Raw genomic sequence first — 21900 nt, 5'->3', positions numbered from 1 at the left:
TTGGCCTACACTGACTGATGGGCTTCGCCCACCGTCACTTCTACTTCTACTTTTATTACGAGAACCTCAGTCTTCTCAACTCCGTGTTTTCCCTTCGCTACCTGCCCCTCCAACTGTCTTCGCCGATCGAACAGTTCGATGGGTTTGCAATGTTTGATTGAACATCGTATTCTGCTATATGCACTTGAGGAGGCGTGGTACACTAACGTATTTCTCGATGGTACCGCTGGTCAACTGTTTAACGCTGCGTGTTATCACTGGGAGTGACCAGCTGCAGCTTTAAGTACACCCGGCCGATGGATTACTGTGTAGTCGAGTCCTTGTAGTTCCATGGCCCATCGCGCGAATTTGTGGTTGCCTGACCGAATCCCCGTGTTGAACAGCCACGTGAGGGCTTCGTATCCGTATTGATGTCGAAGTGTCGTCAGTCGATGAAGGGTCGGCATTTGCGTGTGGCTTAGACTGACTCCCCAACATGCAATCTCGGAGATTCCCATAATCCGCTTCGGTTGTGTCTATGACAGGGACCGACTGGAGTATGCAATGATTCGATTCTCTCCATTCTGCTTGTGCAGCGATGTGACTCGCGTCCATCCAGTTCGAGAAGGGCAGGTCAAAGCCCGGGTGTGGTCGTGTCGGGGGCATAACCACACACGGAACCCCGTACAAGATGCAGCGGAGTGCCCATAGGAAGGAAGGGAAGTTGGCAGACGTGCGTCTTTTCGACAACACACTGTCAAGGCAAGAGTGCAATTCTGGTGCGTGTGCCACCTACCGCGCCCGACCAAGACGGGTTCTTTCCCACCTTGCCTTCCGTGTTCACATAGAGGCACTGGACGTCCACGTTTGTCGCGAGCGCGTTTGTCGTTACCATAAGCTATTTAACTCGGCAACTCGTCCATGTCCCTGTGTGTGATGTGGAACCATGCGATGCCTTGAACATCGTTGGTAGAGTCGCCACTCTCTTCGATTCGTATGGTGCCATCGGCGTTGGGCCATGGCAGCTCTTGAATGCCCACACAACAAGATGTACGAACGTATGCGGATTCTTGCTAGCAGCTCAACTCGAAGATGTGATGGATGATTCATTCTACCCGATCGTCAAGACGCGTCCACTGCAGCACGTAGAAGCACCCTTTCACTCCAGTCGAGAATTCTTCCATCAGGCAGCAAGCATCACGCATGTGGAGATGGTCCAAGCTGTTGTATGCAACTTCATGAATAGCACGTGCTCCTTGTTTGCATCAGTGACCGTGCTCGTCCCATTGGGGAAGGTGCGGTATCTGCCAGCCTCGAACACACCAGCCGCGACTACTCGATTTGACGCATGCGTTTCCTTCGGTGTCAGGAACTACCGACAGTGGCGCCGCGGAGACAGCCGAGTCTGTTTTTGATCTGGTTTAGCTGTCCTTGACAAACTCACTCTTGGATACGACGACGGTGTCGCCACCCTTGAGCTCGTACACGTACGCCACGACTTTCGGGCCCTGAATTGCCATCAAGATGAACGATGGAACGACATCCCTGCCGTAGATATGTCATGCAAAATTTCGGAGAACTGGGTACGCACGGGGTGCAGTTGCTGTAAGCGCCTGTAATCGACCCAGGATTGATGAACCACTTTCCGTGATGCACGAGCAGTTTGTACCTAGACATAGGCACACATTGGGTGACGTATGGCAAGAAGAGTTAAACTGTCGTGTGGCACGTACTCGTGGGTGTGCCCCGTGATCAAGATGTCGACGTTCAGTTTTCGCTGGAGAGCTCCAAGGCAGTCGACATCTCCCCACGGCACAATCTACGTGACGTGGATAATATTGTCGATCGCAACGTCACAGCAACATGCTGGGTAACCATTTGATGAACATACTTGATGCCCATGGCAGAGGCCGATTCGAAATTGTCCGATCGTGACGACCTTTTTGTCGGGGTAGTGGGAGCCCTTTGCACAAATCCCCCACGCAAGACATCACACGGTGCGTCGTGGAATGGAAGATCACCTACTTCGTCAAAGTCGCCTCGGACAATGTGGACATTTGGCGCCAAATCGCGTAGCTCGTCGAATTGCTCCTTCGTCACCAGGTTGCCAGTACACAGGACGTGCTGCATCTTGTTGGGCACCAACATCTTCTTGAACTTCTCTGGGATGTCTACTGCGCGGTGGGGAATGTGCATATCCCCAAGCACTAATACAAGCTAAAGAGCAGTCATGAATGACGCGCAATTCTACAGCGCATTCACTTACCTCGCCGAAATCTGCCATGATGTTGTGATGGTCTGTTGTCGAAGATTTCGACACTGCAACGATAGCGCAGATGTTTAATTGGCTATTATTGAAAATAGTATCAATTTTTACCTAATCAAAATGCTTTGATGTATGATTATAAACCAATCATACACGAAGAATGAATTGGAACCATTCGAATCCGTTGTATGGTTGGATAAAAATGGCGTATTTTAGCCAATCAAAGGCTTATACGACATGTGCAACCATTACCATTGGCGAGATATTTTAGAAGAACAGCCAATCAGCTGATTCCACCTGAAACGTCGCGCCATGACAATTGCAGAACATTCGCCATTCCTGCATTCGTTCGCGCCCGTGTTCAAGGGCCGCCATGTTCAGTACCAACAACGAAGAAATCGATTTCTTGGAGCGGTTGAAGAGGCGTGATCGCGAAAAGCTCAAGCTCAAGCAGAAGGGCCATCTTCCAGTGATGGACCGCGAGACGCTCGTCCAGCTTTGCGTGGATAACGACGGCTACGAGACTCCCGAGCTCAACGACAACTTGTACTTCAGCGTCCATGCAAAAAATTCGTCTGAAGTTGATCGCCTGTAGGTTTGCGCACTTCAAGGGGTTCCAGAAGATCGAAGGCCTTGAACCGTTCTACAACTTGAAAGCGCTGTGGCTCGAATCGAACGGGTTGTCTGTGATCGAGAACCTCGACTGCTTGGTCCATTTGCGCTGCCTGTACATGAACAAGAACCGCATCGAGCGCATCGAAAACCTTCATGTACGTTCGTGCCTCCTCTCCCCTCCTCTTTTGTCGGAATCGATTCCAAAAACACAACCCCATTCGGTCTTGCATAGTCCCTCACGGCGCTCACGACCCTCGATCTGAGTGAGAACGCCATCCGCACGATTGAAGGCCTCGGTGCTCTCACGCAACTAACCTCTTTCAACATTTCCAAGAACGAACTCGAGCACGTCGAAGATATCGAAGCCCTCAAAAACTACAAGTCCATCACCAACCTGGACTTGAGCCACAACAAGCTTGCGGATCCGTCGATTTTGCACGTTTTTGAAGCGATGGCAAACCTCAAGGCGCTTCGTTTGACAGGTAGTCGCACGCACCGCGCTCACTTGTCGACAATTTCAGCGCATACTTGCACTCCTGCGCAACCTATTCTTTGGCACCACGAACTAAGGAGATGCTGCCATGCAGGCAACGACGCGGTGTCCAAAACAAAACACTTTCGCAAGACATACATCACGACGTTGCCACAGCTGGGGTATTTGGATCGACCCATCTTCGACATGGAAAGGACGACGGCGGCGGCTTGGAAGGAAGGAGGCACCGCCGCGGAAGAAGTCGCGCGGCGGGCATTCATTCAACATGAGGTATGGACATATATACCTTTTATCCAACGTGTTGGCAAAGACGACGAGGCCTTGATGCGTCGTGCCCCCACGAGCCACGTTTCCATGTTTTAGAAACTTACGTCTATGGATAGCACGATGAGCGCCGCCGAACGTTGCAAGAATTTCGAGACTGGCAACGAGAAGTGCGAGAGAAGAAGCTGACTGAGCTCGCCACGACGCCAGCGTCCGAGTGCGTGGAGGATTCGAACGAAGTTGAAGAAGCACGACGGGTCGAGGCGCAGGCGGACAGCGACGCTGAGAAGGCCTTGGTTCACGGAAATGGCATCGTCGAGTTGGGAGCGGCGTTCTGGGCCGAAGAAGACAAGATGCAGCGCCAAAAGCACCCTCAAATGAACGAGGTGCCGAGCGAACAAAACGTCGCATCACATGCAAAAGTGAAAGGAATTGCGTCCGCCGTACCTCCATTGGTGGCCATGAATGAGCTCATGGGCATTGCTGCGCACGAAACAGCGGTGGCAATCCAGGCTGCATCCGTGCAAGCTGTGGTAGACACGAATAACTCCATTGCCGACGACGACGCTGAAGACAAAGATGCGAGCGTATGCGTCGACGATATTCAGATCGACTTGTCCACGGACCTTGTATGCGCCGCGGCAAAAGGTCGCAGTCCATTTGATTCCAGTGCCGCGGTGGAACGATCCACTCCTCACGCACCTTTACCATTGCTCGCTGAAGAAGCTTCCGTCTCGGCGGCCGCGAGTGGCACCAAAACAGACGACTGGCCTGCAACGCCACCATCATCGACTAAATCGACGGTCCCGCACTCGTCCTTTACGGGTACGTCGTCGCTGGTGCCGCCGTCGGCACCTGTCGAAAGGGACACGTGGGAGTCGCTTCAACGCAAGGCATCCAGTGCGCCGCCGCTCCTCGCGCCGCAGAATTTGCCATCGGCCTATGTACATCCATCGTTCCACGGAGATCGAAGACTCACTCGAATCCGTTGCCTTGCAGGGATCGTCTGACGAAGACGATGACGCGATCCAAGTGCCCGTGACCCGTGCGGACCTGTGGCAGCAACTGCGCGGCTACACAAACATGTCGCAACTCGACTAGATGGCCTACATGACCAAGCGTGCTCACGTGGAGCAAGTTGAGCAGAGGCATCGTGGATGCAGCTCCTCCTGCGTCGATCCACCAAGACTGCGTTTGAAAGCGCTCGAGTGTATTATGAATCGTCGCATGGAATCCTTGGCTGAGGACGTTGCTTGGCTCGTAGAATCAATTTCTTCGGCCAATTTGTCGTGCATGTGGTTGTGCCCGTCATGCGCTCAGTGGATTCGCGTTTTGTTCGCGTGGGGTTGAAGGAGCCGTCGCTGCTGCGGCACTTTGCACAGACGTAGCCCATGCGAGCGGTCGTGTTCGTCCTGTCTGGAGCTAGTCAACGGACGCGTTGGGCAGTCCGAACCCCATCAACACATCGAGATGGTCCCCACGGGATAGGAGTGAGTATTTTAGGCACAATATTGAGAGGACAGTGCAGGGACTCGTGTGGCGGTGATCTACAGCTGATCGAGGACAGCGTAGCCGGCATGCTTGACAATGAAAGAGTACGCGTACACGACAGGGGCGACGGCGCCGAAAACGGCGCCAATCCAAACGTACACCGTGTTGGTGTGGTCGATGTGTAGCAGCCCGAGGAGGACGGTCACGATGGCAAGGGAGTACGTGGTCAAGCCGAGACGGCCGTGCCACTTCAAGCTCTGTTGGCCTTGGTACTGCAGCAGCTTGAGTTTCTTTTGCCCAGATCCGATTTGAACCAGCACGAGCAAGATGACAACTGTCCCAGACCAGGAATGCCACCCGTGAGGGACGACGCTCTTGCCATTGTACACCCGATGGACGAGGATGCCTATGAGTCCGAGAAACATACAGCCACCGGCGAAGTGGTTTATGAGCTTGTGGATATTGCGCTGGATGCGTTGGTTCGGAGAGCGCGAGTTGACGTGGAGCGTGTTGAACGGGCGAAAGACCAACATGGCCTCGGATGCAAACCCAACGTAAGCCACGGTCATGAATGCGGCATGCACAAATAGGAAGCTCAGTCCTTTGAGCCAAAAGACTCCCACGACGACGACGACAGCGGCAGTGTAGCACCAAAGTGTGAGTGGCGTCGTGTTGTCCCAAACTTCCCGCCAGATCATCTTGGACGCTCCGTGGTGATGTGGGAAGACAGGGGCGCTTCCACGTTCATTGAGGTCGTCGTCTCCAAACTCTGTCGACCGGTCGTCCAGATCCTCATGCTCTGAGTTCTTCTTATCGTTGGGCAAATGTCCCCGCGCATTCGGCACTTCGACGTCCATCCTCGATCGATTCAGAGTCCCAAGCGCCCCCAGGCAGGTCGAACAAGGAAATATCCGGATATCTATCCGACATATCCGGATACCCCACCACCACGGGATTGGGTGGTTTGGTCGATTCTCCATTTTGTCGGAAGCAGCAGCATGATCGTGCCGGTCCGGTGCTTCACGTGCGGGAAGGTCCTGGCGAACAAGTGGGAGACGTACTTGAGTCTGCTCCGCGCAGATTACACAGAAGGTGACGCGCTGGATGAGCTGTCCCTGAAGCGATACTGCTGCCGACGCATGCTTTTGACCCACGTCGACTTGATCGAGAAGCTCTTGCACTACAACACGGGAGGTACGACGCCAACCACGTGTTGTTGGCATGATGCCGTATCCTTCCCCATCGACATCACTCACCTATGCATCCCTTGCTGTAGCGATCGAACGTGGCGGTGACGATTAAACCGTCCGTTGCATACAACACTTCCACGCTGCTGCTTTGTTCCACCAGCTTCTGTGCGCGTGGTGTGACGCTTCGATCCATGCGTGGTCCACCATTAACGTTAATGTATATCCAGCAACAACAACGATATTCCACTCTGCCGGTAGCTCCGTTGTCCACCTCGTGGATTTGCTCTGTCATGAGAATATGGGCCGCTACTGGATGTCGCGGCGTGCTCGCAGCGCTCATTCACCGTCGCCTTCGCCCGCATCGCAGTAATCCTCTCGATCTGCCCAAGCTTCTCCCCGCCATCGACTTGTCCTGTTCATCGCATGTATATTCCATGGGTATGCATAGCATGCCGCATCTGGCGACTCCATCGCACGCCATCCTCGTCTTCTTTACAAGAACAACATTTTCTCAACGTAGTCGTCCCCATTACCCACTTGTCGGACAAACCCGAGGTGCTGCATGGCGGCAACGCCTCGGAGGAAGCGCACCTTGGACGCGTCCTTGGTCGTCTTGGATGGCGCGGCCCCACCGCTGCACTTGGTCTGAAAATCCTCCAGCCACTCGGCGACGCTGATCCACATCCCGGCCGTGTGCCTGTAAAACGTATGGAGGATGTGCAAATCGTGGCCAAATGAGCCTGGCGGGTGCTTCGCTTCCATCGCTGCCGCCATCGCAGTCTCCATGTGCGACGCCAGGTGCGTCTCCAAAACCTCGACATCGTCGAAGTAGAAGACGCAGCCCAGCGGCGCGCACGCTGCGGGCAGCGCCGGGCTCAAGCACGGTAACATCCGTCGGCTCAGGAGGCTCCATACGTCCCGCCGCACTTCCGGGATCATCTTGGCTGTCTCGTCCGATTCGCTTGTCTCCTGGACAAACGCCAGGACCTCGACCATGTCGTGGATCGCGGACGCAACTTCGGTCAGTGCCGGCGCGTCGCAACCATCCATTTCAAACCTACAAACAGGTCATCATCACACGCAGAACCATCCTACTTTCCAGCCATCCAATTTCATGCCGACGAGGCACAGCCTTGCCACCGCCCAACACCATGGTAATCTCTCCATTGCTGCGGACGGAGCCAGACGCCACGAACCACAGCTTCAACGTTTAACGTGGCAAAGCGTACCTCGCTATACACTGCCTCCACTCTAGCACCAACGAGTGCATGGCCCGAATTCCCACTACGGCACCGTTGTCATGGCCACGTGGGCTGCGACGGTGTTCTGGATGTCGTACCGTGATGAAGCAAGAATGCTTGCATGTGCTGCGCGACGACCGACCCGGCCAGGTGACCGTCCAGCGCCAGCGCGACCGCCGTCGCCTTCAACTTCGTCCACGACGGCTCGAACGTTGTGCACATGTGCCACGTCATGTCGACACAATTCCACATGCACTGCCACAATTGCTTCCACTGGTGCACGCGGTCGAGAGTCGCCGCCACGACCGCCTCCGCGCTGCCGTCGTCGCCGCCATCACACGACACGCCTTCATGGTTTTGTCGGCGAAGTGCATGTTCCAGGGCCGAGGACTCTGCATCCGACAGCGACTGGACGTAGCTTTGGACGGTGGATGGAAGTCCATGCGCGGCGGCGGCGTCCTTTGGCAGTGGAAATAGCGCCAGCACTCGATGACGGTCCAACACCGACGTCGTTCGAGATGCCCATGTTGGCGCAACGTGCTGGTACAAAATGAGCTTGAGCGCGGCGAGGAATCCATCGATCGAGTGGGTTTGAGAGAAGGTTGTGTGGAGCCACAGGAAGACCGCGCCGGACACGGTGATGGGGAACGTGCCAGAAAGCACGAGTGTCTGGCAAATGTCGTGGAAGTTCTTGAACGAATCCTCGAGGACGATCGGTCGCACCGACACCATCGACGCAATCGCATGCGGCATGCGGCGATACGATGGCGAGAACGGCGAGCTGAAGCCGAGCACAAGGCCCAGGCGCAGGAGCATTGGCGATGACGCAGCCGACGTTGTCGTCGTGTGGTCTCGCCACATGTGCAAAAAGTCGCCAAAAACGATCTCGTCGATCGATTCAAACTGGTCCACCACAAGGATGACTGTTGGGACGCACAGCGGCGCCGCCGCGCCGTCCTGCAACATCTAGCGCTCTGTTAGCCATCCCATTCAAAACAACACTCGTATCGGCACGCACGACGGCCTGGCGCAGCGGGTGCAGGTCAGCCCGCTAGCGTGCTGGGCAGCACGTCATTGCAACCACCACGATGGGCGATACGATGGGATGTACAGCATACCTCGGGAGCAGCGACACTTTTGTCGATAGAATGGGTGGTCACGATCTTGCGAAGGATTCGTCGAAGCTTTAGGCGGGCTGCGTCGTGGATTTCCAGCTTGAGCTCGTGCTCGACAACGTTCCGATATTTGTCGACAAGCCACTGATGCAGTTGCATAAGCTTGCGCTCGGTGCCAGTACCCACTCCCACCTAAAGGCCAAGACGCTTCTTTCACGATTCCATGGCGCGCATGGACATGTTACGAGTTTCCGAAGGTACTGCAGTCGATCGGTGGAGTCTTGCAGAAGCCGGTCGAGGCACTCGCAGCTTGCGTCGAACTTGGCCTGGCACTCAGCGATCGCGACGTCTGCGGCACTTTGGAGCTCCAAGTGCAGCATCTCGGTTTGAATCGTGACGTCGTCGGACTGCTGCATGACGGGCTCGACGACATCGTGTACGCGGCGCAAGATGGCTGGACATCCACAGGTCAATGGATTAGAATGTGGTGTTGGATAGTACCTGCAACGGTGTCCCACTTCATGACAGGGACGTCGGAGCTGCGCGCGGCGGGCAATCGATACGACCGCCGCGACGTCAACTGCTTTTTTTGGCGCTGCAACTCGATCTGGAGCCACTGGCCCTCCATCGTCCGGTTTTGGGCTTCAACGAACACCGCGTTCGCCACGTACTCGAGTAGTTGTCGCCCGTTTGTGAACTGGCGCTGAACGCTCACGACAAATGGAAAGCGGTACTTGAGCCGGCGGATCAGCGGTTCGGTCCATAACGCACTGGACGCGGCCCCGGCGTCCGTTCCTGCGATCACGGCGGCGACCGGGAAGGGCTGGAGAGGCAGGAGATGCGGATCCACGGACGAACTCGATCGTTCTACGAATGAATCGAGCACTTGGTCGAAACATGCATGGTTGGCTTTTTGGAGCACCGAGTTGACCGCGGCTTGAGTTTGATCAAATGCACACTGGAACGCAAAGTTCGTCAACGATGGAGACGACGAAGAAGACGGCATTGCCGCGGATGCTGATGCATGCTTTCTTTTCTTCGTTTCCGCTGGGTGCCATGTCATTCCCGTGCTCAGGTCGACATGTTCCATCTCGGCGCTGTCGATGCGGGATGTACAGAGGGGCCAACCGGATGATTAAAAATATCCGGATGACGGCTTTTTGGCATTTTGCATCTTCCTGGCACCATGCCGCGGCCGCGGCGAGGCCATGCTCGCGGCCATCGCTACACGCGGCCAAGGTGCAGATCAATTTATAAGTTGCTTGGAGCTTTAACTCAGCTGTATCTCTGTCAATGCAGGTGGACAGCGGCAAACAAGTTTCAGTATCGACAGCTCCGAATCAGCATCGACAGCTCCGAACCAGCATCGACAGCTCCGAAGGAAGACTGGCCTGCACCATGCATTCTGCCATGCTTTCGTCTGTTCATGTACGCCGGAGATGACGTGTGGGCATGTTCGTCCACGGCGCACAGAGCAGTTGACAAGTGAGCCGGTGGTGGTCCTTGTCGAATCGAGTTTGAGGGCGGGTTACCGTGCGAACTGGACGAACTCAACCTGGTCGAAACGAGACAGCGTCGATGGGTACTGTGGCAGTTGGAAAGGTGCTGTGCAGACAGGAAGTCTCCAATCTCTCACTCTCGCCTTGGCATGCGGCGAGTGCTAGAGGTTGGTCGCACCGACGAATCGTGCGGCGTCGCCCTCCGTGGCATGCTTCATCGACGACGTCACCATTAGGCTCCATTTGTTCCAACCAAGCGCTTGCAACGGGCTGCACCACGTGATGTAGCCTGTACTGATGCTCCAAGCCTCCGCGAAACACTGAGCTCACCGACGCAGGTCCTAAGTGTCATCTCAACTTGTACACAACAATCGCAACTGCCGAGCTGCTGCTGAATACGTCTCTGGTTCCCGCGCCATGTTGCGACGCCAACGGCTACGTCCTCGTCCAGCTATGCAGCACCCTGCCCTCCCTGGAACGTGCCGTTCGAGTCTTCCAACATACATGGGTCCTCCTCGTACATGATCGCATTGTACGGAGTGAATGTACCCTGGTCATAGTTTAATGTAGTGGACTCAATGGATCCATCGTACTACTCGTACATCCGTACAACAAAATCTCAACGTGCCGAACCATGCCAAGCCGCCGCGTCGCCGGCGGCGCCGTCGCAGGTACTCCACTGCATGCTGTCGAAGCAAGAAGCAGGTTGGGCTGATCTTCATTGGATGCGCCGTAGGAGTACTCGTAGTTGTCTACGTTGGACCGTTTGTATATCACGCCATGGTCCGGGCGTGTCTGTTCCTAGCATGTGTCGCAGCAATCGCGGCCCTGTCCAACCCCACCGACGCGTCGTTCGCCGACTGGCTTGCCACAGCGCACACTCCAAACACATCCACGGCTGAATCGAAAGCATTACTATCGTGGATGCGCTCGGCGATCGCGTCGTGGACATGGACAGCGGAAGATGCTGCGTCGTGGGTTCGCCACAACATGGTCCTCTTCACGCTGGTTCATGTTTCGTCCATGGAGCGGTACGCCCTGGGGTGCTTTGGCGTATGGATATGGTGCGATTCGTCTTATGCGCTTTCGTGGTTTGCCCGGCAGTACGGCCCGACCATCGTGGCACTTACCCACGGCGGGTCGCCGTCTGGTACCCTTCTCCTCTCACGGTCTCCCTGACGTTCCAGGCTATAGGTTTGCATGTCAACGCTTCCACAATGCCCGCCACGGCGCCATCGGATTCAAGCGAGCACGCAGCAAAGGCCAAGGCGCTCCAAGCACAAGGCCAACATGATGCAGCCGCGGACGCGTACTTGGAGGCAGCCGCCGGGGCACGGAATCTGTACGTGTCGGTAAACTACAGGCTGGACGCCGCTCGCTGTCTTGCCAAGTGCATCGACAACCACACATCGATACATCGTGTGGAATCGTTGTTTCGTGGCGCGAGCGAGGTAATTTACCCGATGTGCGTGGCGCGACCTGAACCATTGCAGGAGTATGCTTCGAAAGGAGCGTTCGACGATGCGGGGCAGTGTCTCGTCGAACTGGCGGGATGTTATGCCGGTCAGGTATCTCGCTGCATCACGACCCACAACGTCGAGGTCGCCGACGTGTTGTTGGGTCGGCAATCTGCGTGTTACGTTGAAGCAGCCCGTGTCTTCGAAGCTGGAGACCACGCGGCTGCCGCTGCTTCTGCGAATTTGGCAGCTGCAGCCATCTATGCAACCCAAGGCATGGCACTATGTGATACGATGAATCGTTGGAGAATCCGATGGCTACAAACAGCGTCGGAGCTGTACAAGGCGATGGGGGTTCGCTACCGCCCGAGCTTGATCTCGAAACAAGCCGACATGCTCAGCATTTGCTGCTACGTCGCGTTAGATGACTTGGAACGTGCACGCCGCGCCTATTGCACCTACGCTGAGACCTTGACGTCGTTTCGAGCTCCAGACCACCTCCTGCATGGAATCTTCGAAGCATACGAGAAGTGGAGTCCTGACGTACTCGACACTGCAATCGTCTCCTTCGAAGCGTCGGACGCCGCGCCGATGGTATCTTGGCAGGTGCGCTATGTCGATGACGAACGAACATCGATCGAGGACGAAGTGGGCTCACTCATGACAGTCTGTGCGGTGGCGTAGAAGCAAGCATTGCGGGAGTGGAGAGCAAAACTGGAGACGGTCGACTTGACGTAACCACCAGAACAAGACGTGAACGAATGCAACCGCACGTGCGCTACCAACCTTTTGCAAGGTGTCCGTCACAAGATCGTTCGTGTTCACATGGGCATTGTCCTCCTCGACACCAGCAGTCAAATGGCGATGTAGTCAGCGATGTAGTTCCATGCGTGCATCGTGTACAGTTTGTTTTCCCGCACTGCTAAGCGGCCCACGCGCATGGTAGCCCCTCCATGTGCAACAAACCGCGCCAAGATCGCGCTTTCACAGGATTGAATGCAATCCGGATGTGATTATCCGGACTTGCCCTTCCTTGTGTTTAGGCACCATTCCATGAATGTGGCATTGGTGCGCGCCGTGTGCCGCCCAGTCCGCGTGAATCCCACGGAGAGCTTGGGAGTCTGCGGAGGGCAATGGCAAGAGATCGATGGCGCGGAGAAGGCTACGTGTCTCGCGTTCAATCCGTGGGGCACGCTTCTTAGTGTCGGCGAAAAGGAAGGGCTCGTGATCCTGTGGGACTTTTCATCGATTCCCAACATCATCCGCGAGCTCGGTCCCAAGAAGGTGTCGTCGTCGATCCCAGATATCAAGCAGGCGACGTCCTGCGCGTGGTCTCCAGATGGACGAATCCTTGCTGTCGCGTGTGAGTTGAAAGCCGCGTCAGGGTCGGCGAGGAAGGGAACGCTCCTGCTGTGGGAGGTGGAGACGTCGACGCTACTTGCGGCCGTGGCATGCGAATCCATGGCGACTCATATCGCGTTTGCGCCTCTCTCAATGTTCACAAGCTTCACCCCCATCGACATTTCCACTGCTGCGAGATCCGTTTTGTTGTCGTGTGCGAGCGGCGACCTCCAGACCATCTCATGGACTACCTCCGCCATCGACGCGAGCGCCAACGGCGCAACAACTCTACACTATATCGACCCCAGCAACGCAATGCGCCTGCATTTTCACACAGTCACCATCGACACAGTCCCCATCTTCGCGTCGGTGGGCCAAGGCGACGGCGGTGCGCCTTCCGCTTCGTCGGCTCCGTCGGTTCCATCGACACGGAGCACTGCCCCCGTCGTGATGGCCAAATTTGGATCGGACGTCATCTTTGTGGTTTCCATGAAAGGAAGCATTGCGATGTTGAACCCACACACGTTCGAGGTCTTGGGGGGGTTGTCGCTGCCGTCCGTCGTCATTTCGAGCGTCGATTTGTACGTGGACGCGACGAGTCTCTTAGTGCCGTCGACGAAGGGAGTACATGAGGTGCTATTGCTTCGTCACGCGCCGTGGATGGAGGAAGGCCGGGTGTACACAGCCGGCGCGGCAGTCCGCGCGCCATGGATCATGGCTAGCAAGAGTCCCGACCGCCAGTTTGTGCTCGGGATTCCCCAGCCCCGTGGTCTTTTTGTCGGGGAGAAAGGCATGTTCATGTGGCGATGCCGGTCCAAAGACCCAACTGACGACGACGACCGCAATGAAGGCAACATGTACCACGACCATCGCTTCGCCGGCGAGTTGGTCGCCGTGGCTTGGCACCCAACGAGAGAAAACCTGATTGTCGTGTCGTCTGCCGGATCGGTGCATGTGCTGGAAGTCCCGTACGAGTCGTCGTGGCCGGTGCGTCGACGGCAAGAATCGACGACTTGATGCGTGTCCTGTGTAGGGAGCGATGTACCCGCCGGGGTTTACTCTTATCACGGACAACGTTGTGTACGACGAGCCCGAGGACGAGTTTGACATGGTCGAGCCACGGCCGCCACCCTGTCCAGACGATCCGGCCGCGGCAGTCGATGTGATCTCGATCGACGACGAAGACGGAGCGTGGTTGAAGTACCTTCCCGCGTCCCCCGTGACGACATGGAACCACGAAGCGCCGTCGTTTGACGAGGATGACGTGTCCAGCATCTTTGATTGCATGAAGGCACGACCACCACCGCCGATGGCGACGGCGCCGTCGACCAAGTCCAAGAAACGCAAGACTGGAGGACGGTGATGACGAATTCGAACGCTGCGGCCTCGATGTATTCCTAACGAGCGAGAAAACTAGTACCAAGCTCGACCATCCCATGCTTCCCCAGGATGTTTCAGGGATCCCGCGTGGAAGCTCATCCGGCGGGCAGCTTGGGCCTCGATCGCGTGATCATGGTGGGAAGGGTCTTGGGTGTCGACGGCGAGTTGGTCAGAATCGGCGCGTCGACCTTGGCTTTGGACTTTCGGCGAATGTGGAAAGTCTTGGACGGGACGAGGAGCCCGAGCGCGCGGTCCATGCGGCGCAGCGCTTTTTCAATCGACCCTGCGCCGTCGGCAACGTCCAGCTCGGACTGGAGGCCCGACTCGTCGAGCATGACGTCTCGTTCGGACGCTGTCATGCGGCGGTGGAGAAATGCATTCCGGACAGACGGTGGCCGACGCGGCGACACCGCGTCGGCGGCGGCGGTCGAAGTCAGTGTTCGGGGGTCGACATCGACCGTGTCGCCATGCGCATTTTGTTTGCACACGAGCGAATCGCTCATGTGGCCGGGGAGACCGCACCGCGGGCACGGAATCGGCCCCTTTCGTTGCATTCCTGGCGTCAGCCTGCAGCCGAAGCGCCATCACTCAATAGTCGCATGCGATCGACGTTTCCATACCTGTAGTCGACGCGCTTGTTGTAATGGTTGAGCGCAGTGAAGCGCCGCAGCTTGTACCAAGTGCGCTGCCGTGTGAAGTACTGGACAAACACGTCCAGGACGGGCATCCCGCCCTTGACCACCGCAAACAGCGCGTACGTTGGCAAAATGTACACGGACGCGTCGACGGCGGCGACGCAGTAGTTGTGGAACCCCGTTTGATTCAAGCACACTTCGGCTAGACCGGTGCAGTCGTACGCTTTGAGGATTTGGAGCTCCACCCGCCGCGTGACTACCTACACGGCCGAGGAAAACGAGCGTGAGGCCATGGATCGGGCATTACGCGATGTGGACTCAGCGACAAGGGGGATGCGTTGTTACCTCGCTCTCGCCGTCAGTGGTAATCACAACGTCCTCGACCGTGTACACGCAGAGCTCCCCCGACAAAACAAAGTAAATGGACGGCGGTTGGCCCGCGGTGTAGAGGTATTCGTTCTTGGTCACGTGGAGGATCGTGAGGTGGGACGCAAGGAATTCGATCGATGCATGGGGCAGCGACCGAAGGAGGAAGACTTGTTCGAGGAAGGTGGAACCAACGCGGCTGGCAGTGGATGCCACCGACAACATGCCACTCGTGGGGGACATGGCACCCGTCGAAGATCGCGCGCTTGTCGTAGAGATGGAAGAGCAGAGGGCGACTTTGTCGCGGGGGTAGGCTGGAAGGACGAGAAGGTGCGTCGGGTGTAACGTCGAGACGCCGATGCGATTCCGCTCGACACACCCGTCCGCGCGAAGGGAAATGTAATGGTGCGGGAACTGAAAGTAAATGGATTCGAGCCCAAACACGTCGCCAGAGCGAAGCGTGCGCCACGTAAGGTCGTCCCCGTTGGATGATGTCGCGTCCGTGGCGGCAACGTCGGAGGCTGGTTGACGTGGCAATGCCGTTTGCGCGGAGAACGAGGCTGCATTTGCAATGTTGAAGCGGTGGCGGCGGATGATCTCAGTGCACTGTCCCGACATCACGATGAACACAGAGCCCGTGGGCGTCTCGTCCTGCCGCACGACGTAGTCGGTGGCGGTGCGCGACAGCACCGACATGGAGAAGATGAGGTCGCGGAAGCACCGTGCGTTCCCGTGGCTAAGGCTCAAAAGGGTCATGTATGCCGCATTGTACGTTTGAAGGAGCCAATCCTGGAGGTCTTCGTTCTCGGCAACACTTCGCGTACGCGACTTGAGGAGGCGGAAGAAATGATGGTGTATGGCGGCGGCGGCGCGCTCGTCCTCGTTGTCGTCGTCATGTTCGTTCACCGACACGTTCAAGAGACCGTGAGTCTCGACGGGATTGCCCTGGCGAATTATATCGCCTTGAGATGCTGCCGAGTGAGTGAACAGCGCAGGCGACGGTGCATATTGCAGGTTGTGGTGATGCAATGCTAGTTTCTTTGACTTCGGGCTCGTTGACCTTGAGAACGTGAGCTCGGGCGGAGTCGGTGTCGCAAGGAGAGTATGTGTAGCGAGACTCAAACTTGTCGACGAGGGACCCATGATCCCAGCGGCACCGCTCCGCCGCATGACGAGCGAGTGAGCGCCACGACGCAACCAGCCTGTGGAACCAGCCTGTAGAGCGATGAAACGGTCTCCATGAAACCTGAAATAGTGTGGATTCAATCGAGTTCACTTTAATTAGTGTGGAAAAGCTCACATTATTTCGTTACCGATCGTTTCACGAAAACCCTGGAATTAGTGTTTCACATCCAAATGGAGTTTGTTCTTTCCAATCACAACATCTGAACCGAATGCAGGCTGTGCGCGACATGGTGCCACGGCGCGACTTGCCGCGGGCCGAGGGTGGACGGTGGGTGATCTGCACCACAGACAATGAATGCCTTTGTGTTGCGCCAGTACGTTTTGATGTCGTCTGTTCCATAGTCGTCAGGTTCGAGCATGGCGCGACCGTCGACGAGTGGCGAGGTACCGTGGAGAAGGGCGTGGTGCGCGACAAGACCCGTCATGAAGTTCACGAGTCGACTGGCTGCATGCGCGTTGAGTTCAACGGATGTAACAAGGGTATTGATCAAGTCCAAGAGGATATCGCTCTGGAGGTTGACCCGATTGCGATGGTCGCGTTGTTGGGGGTCTTGAACGAGGCCATGGAGCTGGTCGAGTATTTCCTGCAACAAGGACGGGTCAACCTCGCCACGGTGACGCAATATAGATAGGGACCAACCTCAATCACGCTCGTGAGCATGTCTGCGAGGGCCGTCGCGAGGGCCGCACTGCCGCCAAACAGGACGTCGTTTGCAGGCACTATACCATCGACGGTGATGAGTCGTCGTTTACACAGAGTTGGAAGCGATGGCGACATGGGCACTCCATTAAGACCAACTTTTGAACGGGACAAACGTCAAGGCATCCACAGGTCGCCCTGGTTAGTTTCCAGGAACCATTCGATGCCGCGACGCCGTCTCGTTAGCATTTGCCCGACCACGACACAACGGAGCACACCATTCGATGACGACCACAGCGGTGCGTACCATGACCGATTGCGTACGGGAGCTCTTGGTCGGGCACCCACGCAGCCAGGAACGGGACCAAGTGCACGAGCATGCGCGTGTGGTTGGCCAGGGTCGGCAGCCACGGGAACTTGGACATGGCGTTTCGAAACCCATTGACAAAGTAGAGCGGATCCCCCGTGGATGGCACGACAACGAGAAGCGAGAGAAGGTCGGTCATTGCGTGCATCGCGTGCTGCTCGTACACGTCGACCGCCAGTGCGTCCTGGTCAGAGTCGGCTTGTGCTGCGGCCTTGGCCGACGGAAGCTCCGTCATGAGCACGATCGCTGCCTTCACAAACGCGTCCATTTGCGGCAGACACTGGCTGGCCAGCGCTATCTACGCACAGCATAGGAAGGCCTCGGCCACGTATCAAGACCCTTCAACTCAGCACACGAACACCATCGATCGACAACTTGCGAGCCATACCGTCCACGGCAGAACACTCTGCATGCATGTGCGCATTCGATACGTTGTGGTACCTTGGCACACAGCGTCATGAGCTTGAGTTTTTCAATGCCGTCCACGAGCGACGGGATCGTGATATGGCAGTACGCCAGACAGCCCTTGACAAACGATCGCCGCATCTACATGAGCATGAATGACGGCCTCGGCATGGCGCCCGCCGCATCACGATGCCTCAATACCGAAGAAAGACGTACATGGCAGTCAACGAGGACGCTCAGCCACAGCACGCGCCGCACGAGGCATGCTTTCACGCGGTCCAGTTTGTAAAACACCCGGCGGCACTCGACGTACATGTTCAAGAGGCCATCGCCTTCGTGGGGCACACCGCTCATGTCGAGGCAATTCACAAACGTGCAGATCGCTTGCGACGCTTCGTGGATTTCCAGCGAAGTGCTCAAACTGTCGAGGGCATCGTGGACGCGTGTGCAAATGCTGAGCAAAATGTGGACGATCGATGCATGTGGACCTTCCACGGCGAGGCGGAGCCCCTTGTCGCGGCCTCGGACAAACGCTGTCAAGAGTCGCTTGCTCAGCGTGATGTTGGTGGAGTGCTGGAACATCCCGAGAAGCGTCTACGACGTGGGTCCGTGATGGCACGCATGCCATGTGACGCGCAACTCGTACGAGGAACTCGGAGGACGGGACAATGGTGGTAAAGTAGTGCGTCTGGCGGCGAGCTTCCATGATGATCACCTCCATGATGTCCTCGAGTGCTTGGTACATGGCCGCGTCCATCGCTTCCGACGCATTGAGATGGCGCACGACGTCCTTGAGAAGGATTACAACTTCGCGACTCTACAGCGTGTACACATCAGTGGAGAATTCCATAGTTGGCCGGGCGCAAAACACACACTCGACTGGGCGCACCGCCCGTGACGCCATGAACACGTGGAGTCCATGCGAACGAAGACCCAGCGCCACGTTGCATGCATACCGAATAATGCGTAACGAGGAGCGCGACAAAGGCAGCGGCGCATCGGAGGTACGCGTGAATGTCGAGCAATCGCGTAATGGTGCCCCACACTTCGTTCAAAAACACGAGCTTTTCATGGGCCGGCGGCGGCGCTTCGACCAGCTTGAGCGAGAGGCAGCGAAAGAGCTCTTCCTAACCAACCGATCGCAGTCATGCCTCCCATCCAGACACATGATCGTCCCGAACGGCTCTTCATCGAGACAAACGTCGCCAACACACACGGCAGACGCACCTTGTGGTTGGTTTGACGAATCAGTTGCACCAATTCCATCGTGTGCGGCGCGAGCAACTTGCCGGGAAACGACGTCACGATTTGTTCCAGCACCATGCTGTTCTCGGCGAATTGCTTGTACTGGTGCAGCAACGCGTCCACGTGCACCTACAACGATTCGAGTCGAAGACCGAAACGAGGTCGGGGGTGTAGAGACCTCTGTCGCCGCCAGCGCGATGCTCTTCATGAGCCAGTGGACGCCGGGGGCATGGATCGCATGCAGCTCCGACTCGGTCGACTCGGTGTCGGTGTAAAACCGTACCGCCTACAATTATTTGTGTTTCGATCCATACAACGTTTCGTGGGACACAAAACACAGGCACATGCGGACCATGCTCGCTCCATCCGACTCAACTCGATCCTATCTCGAGCGCCGCCTTACCTTGTCCATCCCGAATCGGTGCATGATGCGCATGTAGTCCTGCATGCTCTGCAGCATCACGTTCGACGCGTGGTGACCGACCAGGACGCGGCTGCTCGCCAGCGCCAAGTACGTCCGCGCGTACAGCGCGACGGTCACGTCCCCGACGCCTCTATCACGCCATCCGCACATTCAATGCCACCACACATGCATTCAGTCCACATGCGGTGTACTTGATCATGTTGGACAACCGCGCGACAATGTGGGGGAATTCGCCGTCGCACAGGAATCGATAGCATCGCAGGAGCGCGATTTCAGTGTATCTGACATGAACACGTGTGCATGGGTGATAAACCAACTGCGGTCGACGTACATCCGAGGCAAGAGCTCTCGAATGCAAGCGGTTTTGTAAAACCAGTTGCGGCACGTCTCCTTGGCCTCGATGTCGACATCGCCCGACGTGAACCCATCTACACGATCGAGATCAGTCTTGCACTCCAACGCGAGTCGTCGCGCGTCCCCGAGGGCAGCATAAATCCGAGAGCTGTACAATACGTACGAGGCAGCGCATGGTGCTCTTCCGCCTTGGCCTTGATACGGTTGAACACGTGCGCCCCGAAACAATCCAATACGTCGCACACGAGCACAAACATGCACGGGTAAAACTTGGGAAAGGTCGTGTCTCCCAACAGCTTGATGCACTACATCGGACAACAGGTATTGCCAATGACAACAACTTCGACGAGCCCACCTTGATCGTGATGCGCAGCGCCAGAACCTTCTGGTCGTCGTGCCACGCCTCGAGGAAGTCCTGCTGCAGCGCCTTGATGCGGCTGATGTACTCGCTCTGGGACACTTGGACGGTGGTGGGTTCGTCGACAACGTCCTTGCTGTCGAGCTGCTCAAGACGCGCGCGTGCCCGCTTGATGACACAAGTGCTGCTCGCGGTGTCGGCATCCGTGTACACAACTTTCTTCTTCACGTCGCTATCCGTGGCATCGTCGTGAGCATCGATCGTGATGTGGAACCGCTCGGCGGCAAACGTTTGAAAGAGCAGGTCTTTCTGGATAGTCCATTCGTCCAAGAATTCGTTCGTCGGGTCGAGCGGCGGCAACGTCACGGGTTTGCTGGCGGGGCTTTGTGGAGACGTCCAGGCTGGAGAGGAAGCCTTTTGGGTGTTGTCCGCATCCAAGTTTGCCATGAGCGCACTGAGGGGGTCTAATTCACCCGCTTCCAAAGCGACCACGTCGTTCGAAGATACACGAGAAGTTGAGTACTGCACAATCGTCTTTGGCGGAACGGGGATCGGTTGCGCCGCTCGTGGAGCTGCAATTTTGGCTCCGTCGTCGCCCGGTGGGCGGGGCAACACCAACGGGTCGTATTCCACCACGGACACATCACATTCTTGGATCGATCTGGAAACGGACAGTGTGATCTTCTTCACTCCAAGCTGCCATGATCCATCGCAACCGCCTTTCACGTGCGAGGGTTCACTCGCGCCCGTCATGGGATTCGCAACAACCGTTTGCATGCGATCCTTTATGTCACGAGAACAGGATATGGCGTTTTTCAGCCAATCAAACGGGACTTTGGAACATTTCCACCAATCAAATCACACTGTTTTCGGTGCTAGGCCTAGGCGGAGTCGTTGTGATGAACACGCTGCGGCGTCTAAGTCCTAGTCGCCCAGCATCGAAGGACGTCCATCAGCACAGACATGTCAGCTGCGACGCCATCGTGCCTGCATCACATTGTGTGCGGGGTTGCGGGTTAAGGTCGTCCGACCGCATTCCTCACCGTCATTCAATAAAGAGGACAACATTTGGCAGATCTTGGAACACAGTCGAAGACGAGTTCCGCCCACGCGTCATTCTAGAACACGATGCATCATCGCGACATTGTGTTTGGCTCGAGGGAATACGAGATGGCCCTTGCTCTTCGAGAGGACGTCCTCCGCAAGCCGCTGGGGCTGCAGCTCGATCGAAGTGAAGTGGTCGATGAGGCAACGGATATTCACTTGGGCATGTTCTCTGGCGACGAATTGGTCGCGTATTGCATGCTTCGACCTGCGCATCCATTGGCATGGATGAAGCAAGTGGTCGTCAAACCTGCCATGCAACGCCATGGCATCGGTCGGGTTTTGTGCAATGCGTTCAAAGCGCGAGCGATCAAGGAAGGCTTTCAAGCCATCCATTTGCATGCGAGGGATGCGGCTGTCCCCTTCTACCTCAAGCTCGAGTTCACGGCTGTCGGCAACGAAACGTTCACCGAGTTCGGGGAAACCCATTGGCATATGCATATGCCAATCGTTCAAAACCCGTAGCGTCGTCGGTAAACATGGTAC

The 21900-nt window shown here is 56.6% G+C and overlaps 10 protein-coding genes across 15 annotated transcripts; 5 read left to right on the top strand and 5 right to left on the bottom strand.

Moving 5' to 3' along the window:
• Positions 1-1223: 1223 nt before the first annotated feature.
• Positions 1224-2302, bottom strand: H310_11562 (hypothetical protein). The gene is made up of 6 exons (XM_008878285.1): positions 2246-2302; positions 2005-2196; positions 1871-1942; positions 1713-1798; positions 1571-1648; positions 1224-1524 (listed from the first exon to the last, which is right to left on the bottom strand). Exons 1-6 carry the CDS (start codon positions 2261-2263, stop codon positions 1401-1403), a joined length of 570 nt encoding a protein of 189 aa, XP_008876507.1. The 5' UTR covers positions 2264-2302; the 3' UTR covers positions 1224-1400.
• Positions 2303-2576: 274 nt separating this feature from the next.
• Positions 2577-4941, top strand: H310_11561 (hypothetical protein). The gene is made up of 6 exons (XM_008878284.1): positions 2577-2791; positions 2841-3015; positions 3093-3342; positions 3448-3623; positions 3737-4561; positions 4617-4941. Exons 1-6 carry the CDS (start codon positions 2619-2621, stop codon positions 4716-4718), a joined length of 1701 nt encoding a protein of 566 aa, XP_008876506.1. The 5' UTR covers positions 2577-2618; the 3' UTR covers positions 4719-4941.
• Positions 4942-4977: 36 nt separating this feature from the next.
• Positions 4978-6003, bottom strand: H310_11560 (hypothetical protein). Its single transcript, XM_008878283.1, has one exon. The coding sequence runs from the start codon at positions 5963-5965 to the stop codon at positions 5165-5167; it is 801 nt and encodes a 266-aa protein (XP_008876505.1). The 5' UTR covers positions 5966-6003; the 3' UTR covers positions 4978-5164.
• An 83-nt stretch (positions 6004-6086) lies between these two features.
• Positions 6087-6553, top strand: H310_11559 (DNA-directed RNA polymerase I, II, and III subunit rpabc5). The gene is made up of 2 exons (XM_008878282.1): positions 6087-6302; positions 6385-6553. Exons 1-2 carry the CDS (start codon positions 6107-6109, stop codon positions 6408-6410), a joined length of 222 nt encoding a protein of 73 aa, XP_008876504.1. The 5' UTR covers positions 6087-6106; the 3' UTR covers positions 6411-6553.
• A 181-nt stretch (positions 6554-6734) lies between these two features.
• Positions 6735-9776, bottom strand: H310_11558 (hypothetical protein). Its single transcript, XM_008878281.1, has 6 exons — positions 9156-9776; positions 8900-9108; positions 8658-8846; positions 7638-8505; positions 7528-7582; positions 6735-7355 (listed from the first exon to the last, which is right to left on the bottom strand). The coding sequence occupies exons 1-6, from the start codon at positions 9742-9744 to the stop codon at positions 6791-6793; spliced, it is 2475 nt and encodes an 824-aa protein (XP_008876503.1). The 5' UTR covers positions 9745-9776; the 3' UTR covers positions 6735-6790.
• Positions 9777-10777: 1001 nt separating this feature from the next.
• Positions 10778-12639, top strand: H310_11557 (hypothetical protein). 4 transcript variants are annotated; one of them, XM_008878278.1, is made up of 6 exons: positions 10778-10824; positions 10890-11184; positions 11258-11303; positions 11348-11604; positions 11647-12216; positions 12295-12639. In XM_008878278.1, the coding sequence occupies exons 2-6, from the start codon at positions 11104-11106 to the stop codon at positions 12346-12348; spliced, it is 1008 nt and encodes a 335-aa protein (XP_008876500.1). In that variant the 5' UTR covers positions 10778-10824; positions 10890-11103; the 3' UTR covers positions 12349-12639. The 4 variants fall into 4 exon arrangements, with proteins under 4 accessions (XP_008876500.1, XP_008876499.1, XP_008876502.1 ...); XM_008878277.1 differs by having other exon boundaries at positions 12278-12639; XM_008878280.1 differs by having other exon boundaries at positions 10890-11303.
• H310_11556 (hypothetical protein) lies at positions 12639-14471 on the top strand. Its single transcript, XM_008878276.1, has 2 exons — positions 12639-13938; positions 13985-14471. The coding sequence occupies exons 1-2, from the start codon at positions 12664-12666 to the stop codon at positions 14312-14314; spliced, it is 1605 nt and encodes a 534-aa protein (XP_008876498.1). The 5' UTR covers positions 12639-12663; the 3' UTR covers positions 14315-14471.
• Positions 12643-16547, bottom strand: H310_11555 (hypothetical protein). The gene is made up of 3 exons (XM_008878275.1): positions 15312-16547; positions 14952-15226; positions 12643-14898 (listed from the first exon to the last, which is right to left on the bottom strand). The coding sequence occupies exons 1-3, from the start codon at positions 16500-16502 to the stop codon at positions 14427-14429; spliced, it is 1938 nt and encodes a 645-aa protein (XP_008876497.1). The 5' UTR covers positions 16503-16547; the 3' UTR covers positions 12643-14426.
• Positions 16548-16607: 60 nt separating this feature from the next.
• On the bottom strand, positions 16608-21097 carry H310_11554 (hypothetical protein). 3 transcript variants are annotated; one of them, XM_008878274.1, is made up of 15 exons: positions 20308-21097; positions 20116-20257; positions 19930-20026; positions 19790-19879; positions 19578-19728; positions 19353-19460; positions 19157-19303; positions 18886-19056; positions 18576-18746; positions 18146-18523; positions 17966-18070; positions 17465-17822; positions 17158-17237; positions 16906-17101; positions 16608-16848 (listed from the first exon to the last, which is right to left on the bottom strand). In XM_008878274.1, the coding sequence occupies exons 1-15, from the start codon at positions 21085-21087 to the stop codon at positions 16709-16711; spliced, it is 3114 nt and encodes a 1037-aa protein (XP_008876496.1). In that variant the 5' UTR covers positions 21088-21097; the 3' UTR covers positions 16608-16708. The 3 variants fall into 3 exon arrangements, with proteins under 3 accessions (XP_008876496.1, XP_008876494.1, XP_008876495.1); XM_008878272.1 differs by having other exon boundaries at positions 16906-17237; XM_008878273.1 differs by having other exon boundaries at positions 16608-17101.
• A 323-nt stretch (positions 21098-21420) lies between these two features.
• H310_11553 (hypothetical protein) lies at positions 21421-21900 on the top strand. Its single transcript, XM_008878271.1, has one exon. The coding sequence runs from the start codon at positions 21439-21441 to the stop codon at positions 21877-21879; it is 441 nt and encodes a 146-aa protein (XP_008876493.1). The 5' UTR covers positions 21421-21438; the 3' UTR covers positions 21880-21900.

The sequence above is a fragment of the Aphanomyces invadans genome, assembly GCF_000520115.1.
Source record: "Aphanomyces invadans strain NJM9701 unplaced genomic scaffold supercont1.32, whole genome shotgun sequence".
Lineage (NCBI taxonomy): Eukaryota > Oomycota > Saprolegniomycetes > Saprolegniales > Verrucalvaceae > Aphanomyces > Aphanomyces invadans.
This window is presented reverse-complemented; position numbering and strand designations above follow the sequence as displayed.

Excerpts from the sequence above, each read along its gene's own strand:
- H310_11562 (XM_008878285.1), bottom strand. Across the intron at positions 1,799-1,870 it reads GCCTCTGCCATGGGCATCAA|ATTGTGCCGTGGGGAGATGT; the intron begins GTATGTTCATCA and ends CACGTCACGTAG. Across the intron at positions 1,649-1,712 it reads ATCACGGGGCACACCCACGA|GTACAAACTGCTCGTGCATC; the intron begins GTACGTGCCACA and ends GCCTATGTCTAG.
- H310_11561 (XM_008878284.1), top strand. The coding sequence starts at position 2,619 with ATGTTCAGTACCAACAACGAAGAAATCGATTTCTTGGAGCGGTTGAAG. Across the intron at positions 2,792-2,840 it reads CCCGAGCTCAACGACAACTT|GTTTGCGCACTTCAAGGGGT; the intron begins GTACTTCAGCGT and ends GATCGCCTGTAG. Across the intron at positions 3,016-3,092 it reads AGCGCATCGAAAACCTTCAT|TCCCTCACGGCGCTCACGAC; the intron begins GTACGTTCGTGC and ends GGTCTTGCATAG.
- H310_11560 (XM_008878283.1), bottom strand. The coding sequence starts at position 5,965 with ATGGACGTCGAAGTGCCGAATGCGCGGGGACATTTGCCCAACGATAAG.
- H310_11559 (XM_008878282.1), top strand. The coding sequence starts at position 6,107 with ATGATCGTGCCGGTCCGGTGCTTCACGTGCGGGAAGGTCCTGGCGAAC. Across the intron at positions 6,303-6,384 it reads CTTGCACTACAACACGGGAG|CGATCGAACGTGGCGGTGAC; the intron begins GTACGACGCCAA and ends CCCTTGCTGTAG.
- H310_11558 (XM_008878281.1), bottom strand. The coding sequence starts at position 9,744 with ATGGAACATGTCGACCTGAGCACGGGAATGACATGGCACCCAGCGGAA. Across the intron at positions 9,109-9,155 it reads GAAGTGGGACACCGTTGCAG|CCATCTTGCGCCGCGTACAC; the intron begins GTACTATCCAAC and ends GTGGATGTCCAG. Across the intron at positions 8,847-8,899 it reads TGCAGTACCTTCGGAAACTC|GTGGGAGTGGGTACTGGCAC; the intron begins GTAACATGTCCA and ends CTTGGCCTTTAG.
- H310_11557 (XM_008878279.1), top strand. The coding sequence starts at position 10,788 with ATGCCAAGCCGCCGCGTCGCCGGCGGCGCCGTCGCAG. Across the intron at positions 10,825-10,889 it reads CGCCGGCGGCGCCGTCGCAG|GAGTACTCGTAGTTGTCTAC; the intron begins GTACTCCACTGC and ends GATGCGCCGTAG. Across the intron at positions 11,605-11,646 it reads TGTTTCGTGGCGCGAGCGAG|GAGTATGCTTCGAAAGGAGC; the intron begins GTAATTTACCCG and ends GAACCATTGCAG.
- H310_11556 (XM_008878276.1), top strand. The coding sequence starts at position 12,664 with ATGAATGTGGCATTGGTGCGCGCCGTGTGCCGCCCAGTCCGCGTGAAT. Across the intron at positions 13,939-13,984 it reads CGTACGAGTCGTCGTGGCCG|GGAGCGATGTACCCGCCGGG; the intron begins GTGCGTCGACGG and ends TGTCCTGTGTAG.
- H310_11555 (XM_008878275.1), bottom strand. The coding sequence starts at position 16,502 with ATGCGGCGGAGCGGTGCCGCTGGGATCATGGGTCCCTCGTCGACAAGT. Across the intron at positions 15,227-15,311 it reads CCACTGACGGCGAGAGCGAG|GTAGTCACGCGGCGGGTGGA; the intron begins GTAACAACGCAT and ends TCGGCCGTGTAG. Across the intron at positions 14,899-14,951 it reads AACAAGCGCGTCGACTACAG|GCTGACGCCAGGAATGCAAC; the intron begins GTATGGAAACGT and ends CTTCGGCTGCAG.
- H310_11554 (XM_008878273.1), bottom strand. The coding sequence starts at position 21,087 with ATGCAAACGGTTGTTGCGAATCCCATGACGGGCGCGAGTGAACCCTCG. Across the intron at positions 18,071-18,145 it reads GCGTCCTCGTTGACTGCCAT|ATGCGGCGATCGTTTGTCAA; the intron begins GTACGTCTTTCT and ends ATGCTCATGTAG. Across the intron at positions 17,238-17,464 it reads CCCGTACGCAATCGGTCATG|TGCCTGCAAACGACGTCCTG; the intron begins GTACGCACCGCT and ends TCGATGGTATAG.
- H310_11553 (XM_008878271.1), top strand. The coding sequence starts at position 21,439 with ATGCATCATCGCGACATTGTGTTTGGCTCGAGGGAATACGAGATGGCC.